The following is a 5,481-nucleotide window of genomic DNA, read 5'->3' on the forward strand; positions in this document are numbered from 1 at the left end:
GGGACCGTAGATTTATTAACTGAGACTTTCCATTATGATATTAATTCAGTAACGAATGAATTATCATATCATAATAAATTACATATTATTCCACTAAAAATCTGTAATCGCACTCCTCGATTTAATTTCGAATTACCAACACCAATCAATTAAATTAAATTTTCTAAAAAAAATTAACTCATTGATTAATTTAATCCTTTATTTATAATGCTTAACGTATTTCACATGACGGATACAAAATCCACCTGTAGGGTTTTCACATGAAAACTTTTAAGCAACCATAAAGGGGTGTCTTCTATCTCAAGTCCGAGACATGGTTCTATCAACTAATTAATATTTCACTAAGTGATTTGTCATCATCTAACCTATTAGGAATATATTGACTCACAAAAGAGTCTCACCTTTTAATAGATTAAAACGACAAAATAAACCGCATAGATCATAATAATTATATCAAGATTAAGAGTATAAGTACATGTAATGGACTAGAGAAATCATTTATTAATATTTAGAACATAAACGGATATCTCTTATTGGTCCGTTCAATGCATACGAAATGTACTAGCACAAGAAGTTGGAATATTACCACTCCCATAATTAAGATCAAATTATATTTAATCTTGTGCTACAATCATCAAGATGTTTGTCCTACCTGATCTTTGAATGTGAACGTTAATTTATTACTTATAAGAACCGACAATTTTAATCTTCCGTGCATGAGTTAAAATACTCCATACACAAAATTATTTACTATATAAGCAACAGACACACATGTTAACACAATGATCTATTCAAATAAAGATTTTATTAATATAATAATTTATCTTTACATAGAATGAAAATATAATTATATTACACAAATTACATGATTAATAGTATAACCTAACTATCCCGACATAAACTAAATTTCTTAGGTCTTTCTTTCCTTTACTTTTCTAGAATCATTAACTTGATGCTTATCACTTGTCCCATTTTCAAATTAGGAATTAAGAAAAGATGATGCTTCATACTGCACTAATTATATGATTGCAATCTAATTTAGATTAATAAAGCATCAATTCCTTTCTTTGTCATTTATAATTGATTTACTTCAAACACTTGTCCTTTATCAAGATTAATTATACTATAAAAAATTAGGCGCACAGATACAAGAACTAAAGTTTTCCTTTATGATTTTGATGCAAAACTTAATAAATCAAATAGCTTGTGCCTACAACCATCTGAAATAGCTTTTTCGCTCTCTGTAAATAGAACACAAAAAATAATAGTAGTATTAAATTCCTTACGATTGTTGATTATCCTGTATTCAAAAATAATATAGCAAATCAGATAAAATAATTTTAAAAAACAGAAAAGCAATGGACTTTATTAAATATTCGAGTCCACAATTTTTTTGTGTGTCCTTAAGGAATTTAATTATCTCATGGTATTCAAGTTTATGGATTACTTCCTCTCAGGATAAAACGGATATACCTATTATTGGTGTAGCGATATCTCAAACGCCAATAACTTCGTCGAAAGCAAAGTCAGCAACTAATCACACAAAGACAGAATATTTGTTTGTAAAAAATATGCAGATGGAGTTCAGAAATTTTTTATTTTTCTTAAAAAAACTGCGGCTAGTCCTCTCAATTTATAGTCAATAAATAGGTACTTGGAAAAGTCACAACCTATTAGAAAAGTCATACCTTATCTAAACAGTCACAACATATCGAAAGAGTCACAACTCATCGAAAAAGTCACAACCATTTAAAGTGACAAAGTGTCTTTTAACATGCATCATTTCCTTTGGTTTCTATTCATTTCGCATTCACACATCTAAAAACCCAACATACAAACTATTCAACAATGAAAAGATGGCAACCATGACAATACCATGATGTTAATATGATGACTGCAATATTATTACAGCCACCAACAAGCGATCGTAGCAAGAAAAGTCATAGTGGCCATAGACGATGACAGTAACGAGGTACAAATCTTTTTATGAAATTTCACATGTTATTTACCGTGGCCACCCCCACCACCATCTCCAAATTATGATTAATACTATTGTTTGCCCACATCCTTGGATTCTTATTATTGTTTCTTCTTTTTTGTTTCAAGATAAAAAGACAAGTTATTGAAAAAATAAAAGTTTCTACTTTTTCCTCTACTAGACTATAATGCATTAATGCTTGACAACTACAAGCAGAAAACGACTTTTTTTCTCTTTTGACAAGACAATATAATGAATACTACTACTAAAAGATTATACTCCCTCCGTCCTATTTTATATGTCATCACTTTTTTTTAGTTCGTCTGAAAAGAAATATCATTTTTTCTTATTTGGTAACTATTTAATGATAACATCTCCATTTTATCCTTACTGGGAGAAAAAACAACTAAAAAATAAACTTTAAAAGAGACAATATATTTTGTAAACTTTATAAAATCATCACTCAATTTTTAAATTCTGTGCCCAATTATAAGGCGATGCATAAAATGGGACGGAAGGAATAATATTTACGTAGTTAGATTCAGAATGAGTGATCCACAGAAATTTGAAGTGGTTGTTGAGTGATTTAAGATTTTAATCTTGGACATGTGTCAACTTGTTAATTAGTGGTTGTTGAGTGATTTAAGATTTTAATATTGGACATGTGTGAACTTGTTGATTTAACTAATGTTAAACTATGAATCACCACAGAGGACGATAAACCCTTAGATGGACATGTGGCGTGAATTTAAATTACTCTAAGTTTTAAAATGGATATCGAATATCAAATGAATAGATCCAGCTCTGTGATTACGCCAGTAAGGTATACGCTTGGACCCTCAATTTTATGAAATAAATGAATTTCTCTGTTTATAATTTAGATATTCTAGGTACGCAAAACGTACACTCACTCTCAGATGATAACCCTAACCACCATATTATTTGAGTATTATAGACTAAAATATTGGAGTTGGACAAATTAATAGACTAAAAAGAGTAGTAAAAATCTACTATGGGGAAATCTGGTCCAATAACTATTTTCCAATAAAAAGACCCTGCATTGTAGGACCAAAACCTTGACTAGAACCAAAAGGTACTTACAATTATGAACCCTATAATATATAATTTTAAAAAATGTTATCTACATGTGTATCGTGTGATATTAAATTCATGTGAACTGCCATAGCTACCATAGTATATTCAAAATTTTATTATATATAGATGGACATATCTCTTCACAGTAGAACACAAACCATTTGCAAAAATAACAACCATGAAAATGCTCATGATGTTAATGGTGGCTGCAATTTTATTTTGCAGCCACCAACAAGTGGTCGTGGCGAGAGAAGTGGCAGGTAAGGGAAACGAGTTACAAATAATACCCCCATGGGATATCCCATGTTATTTGCCGTGGCCATTCCCCTGGCCACGACCATGGCCATGCCCTCCTCCACGACCACGACCACAACCTCGACCACGCCCATGCCCACCGCCACCTCCTCCACCGTGTCCCCCACCACCTCTACCTCCGCGCTCACCACCACCTCCACCTCCGCGCTCGCCACCGCCTCCACCACCAAGATCACCCCCTCCTACACCGTTTTCGGGGTGCTCTATTAGTGACCAAGAAAAGGTGAAGAAATGCATGTTCAACACAACTTCAATTGATGCATGTTGTCCAACATTCAAGAGCATACTTGGCACTAGTTGCCCTTGCTATAAGTATGCTGAGGATTTAGACAATCAAGTCTTGATCACTCTTGAAGCTTATTGTGATGTTGATAGCCCTTGTAGTGGTATGCTAGTAAGTAATCATCGCTGACACATTCTTAAAGAAAACTACTACAATCATTTTTATAAAATTGTACTATTTGAAATAGTAAGGGTGGAATTCAAGAATAAAAAAAATCAATATTTTCTTAATCTTTCATATTTGTGAATACAGAGTCCCCCTCCTCCAGTGACTCCCACCCCATTTTCGGATAGTTGCTCAGCTAGTGACAAAGAAAAGGTGAAGACATGCATGTTTAACACAACTTCAATTGACGAATGCTGCCCAACATTCAAGAGCATACTTGGCACTAGTTGTCCTTGCTATAAATATGCTGAGGAATTGGATAATCAAGTCTTGATCACTCTTGAATCTTATTGTGATGTCGATAGTCCTTGTACTGATTTACAGGCAAGTAAGTTATCATTTTTATTTATTATTTTAAGATTTTTGATACATTCGTTAAGAAAAATACTATCTATAGTCGATTTTATGAGGTATATTAATTAAATAACTAATATATTTTCTTGGAGTAGGAAAGTGGAATAATTGAGAAAGAAAAGGAATGTCTTGATCTTAATATTTAAATATGATAAATATTTTGAAAAGTTTTTTTTTTTTTAAGTGACAGATCAGTAAGAATATTTTGATGGGTCCTTCATCATAAATACTTAGGGCCGATTTGAAGATAATTACATCTTGTTCATTTTTTTTTAATATAGATATTTTGAATTAAGAAATATATAAATTAAAGGTGTCACTGTCAATATTAATTATTAAACATAAGTTTTGTATATTGTTTGAAAAATCTTTCTATTAAAGTACCATAATGGGGGAAAATCAATGATGAAGCAGCAGGCAGAGTCGTTTGATGACACGAGGTTCCTATATACCATCATCTCGAATCCAAAGGCATAACAATAGGTAGGCATCTTCTCGACGATCTATACGAAGATCTAAAGGTGAACCAATAGACAGAGAGAGATGCTCTTCCTGCGGCCCAAGAACGTCTTCGTTCAAAGAGTTAGCAATGACTTTCTTCCCACCATATATTTCTATTTTGACATACTAATTAAAGTTATTTTTCTAATTAATGATTTTTCTTGTAATTAATAATTTCAGGTGATTATTAAGCTATCCATGGAGGAGTAAACCAATGGGCTGCTTAGTTGTTTACTTCCAGATCTTGTATTAGATATTTGTTGTTGTTAATTACCATGGTAATGTTGTGTTTTTAGCAATAATAATTTGGACATATCTGTCAATATTTCAGTGTTTTAAAGAGAACTAGGGGTGATATGACCTGTGTTAGCACGGCCCAACGTGAAAAATATTTTTATATTAATTATTGTGATTTATAATACTTTTTGCATAATTTTGAAATAATGTATATTGCACCTTTTTGGGTTCGAAATTGAGAGGGCGTCATGCGGAAGCTTAAAGTTTAGCGAACCTTGAGACAATAAATCAGACGACAAAGAAAATAATACTAAAAAGTATAAAACTATTACATGTTTTGGTTAATTGGCCTACATATTATAAAACCTAATATTTAAATACATTAAACCTATTGGGAGAAATCTCCCCCTAAACAAAGACTTGTTAATGACTACATTATAGATGCTACAGTGTTATTGTATGAAAATGGAGAGTTTTTTTTATTTATAAAGCTCCAAAATCTTTCCTCTTAGAAAGAGATTTGCCAAATATGAAAAGGTTCTAGATTTTCCTT

The 5,481-nt window shown here is 31.8% G+C and overlaps 1 protein-coding gene across 7 annotated transcripts; it reads left to right on the top strand.

Annotated features, from left to right (window-relative positions):
- Positions 1-3,196: 3,196 nt before the first annotated feature.
- LOC107874423 (pollen-specific leucine-rich repeat extensin-like protein 1) lies at positions 3,197-5,014 on the top strand. 7 transcript variants are annotated; one of them, XM_047396410.1, is made up of 3 exons: positions 3,197-3,782; positions 3,924-4,160; positions 4,572-4,772. In XM_047396410.1, the coding sequence occupies exons 1-3, from the start codon at positions 3,252-3,254 to the stop codon at positions 4,665-4,667; spliced, it is 864 nt and encodes a 287-aa protein (XP_047252366.1). In that variant the 5' UTR covers positions 3,197-3,251; the 3' UTR covers positions 4,668-4,772. The 7 variants fall into 7 exon arrangements, with proteins under 7 accessions (XP_047252366.1, XP_016576720.1, XP_016576705.1 ...); XM_016721234.2 differs by lacking the exon at positions 4,572-4,772 and adding an exon at positions 4,872-5,014 and having other exon boundaries at positions 3,198-3,782; positions 3,924-4,164; XM_016721219.2 differs by lacking the exon at positions 4,572-4,772 and adding an exon at positions 4,872-5,014 and having other exon boundaries at positions 3,198-3,782.
- The last annotated feature ends 467 nt before the right edge of the window (positions 5,015-5,481 follow it).

The sequence above is a fragment of the Capsicum annuum genome, chromosome 1 (genome assembly GCF_002878395.1).
Source record: "Capsicum annuum cultivar UCD-10X-F1 chromosome 1, UCD10Xv1.1, whole genome shotgun sequence".
Classification (NCBI taxonomy): Eukaryota; Viridiplantae; Streptophyta; class Magnoliopsida; order Solanales; family Solanaceae; genus Capsicum; species Capsicum annuum.

Bases quoted from the DNA above. Each gene is read 5' to 3' on its own strand.
- LOC107874423 (XM_047396410.1), top strand. From the start codon at position 3,252: ATGAAAATGCTCATGATGTTAATGGTGGCTGCAATTTTATTTTGCAGC. The intron at 3,783-3,923 runs GTAAGTAATCAT...TTGTGAATACAG, and splicing joins GCCCTTGTAGTGGTATGCTA to AGTCCCCCTCCTCCAGTGAC. The intron at 4,161-4,571 runs GCAAGTAAGTTA...TTTCTATTAAAG, and splicing joins GTCCTTGTACTGATTTACAG to TACCATAATGGGGGAAAATC.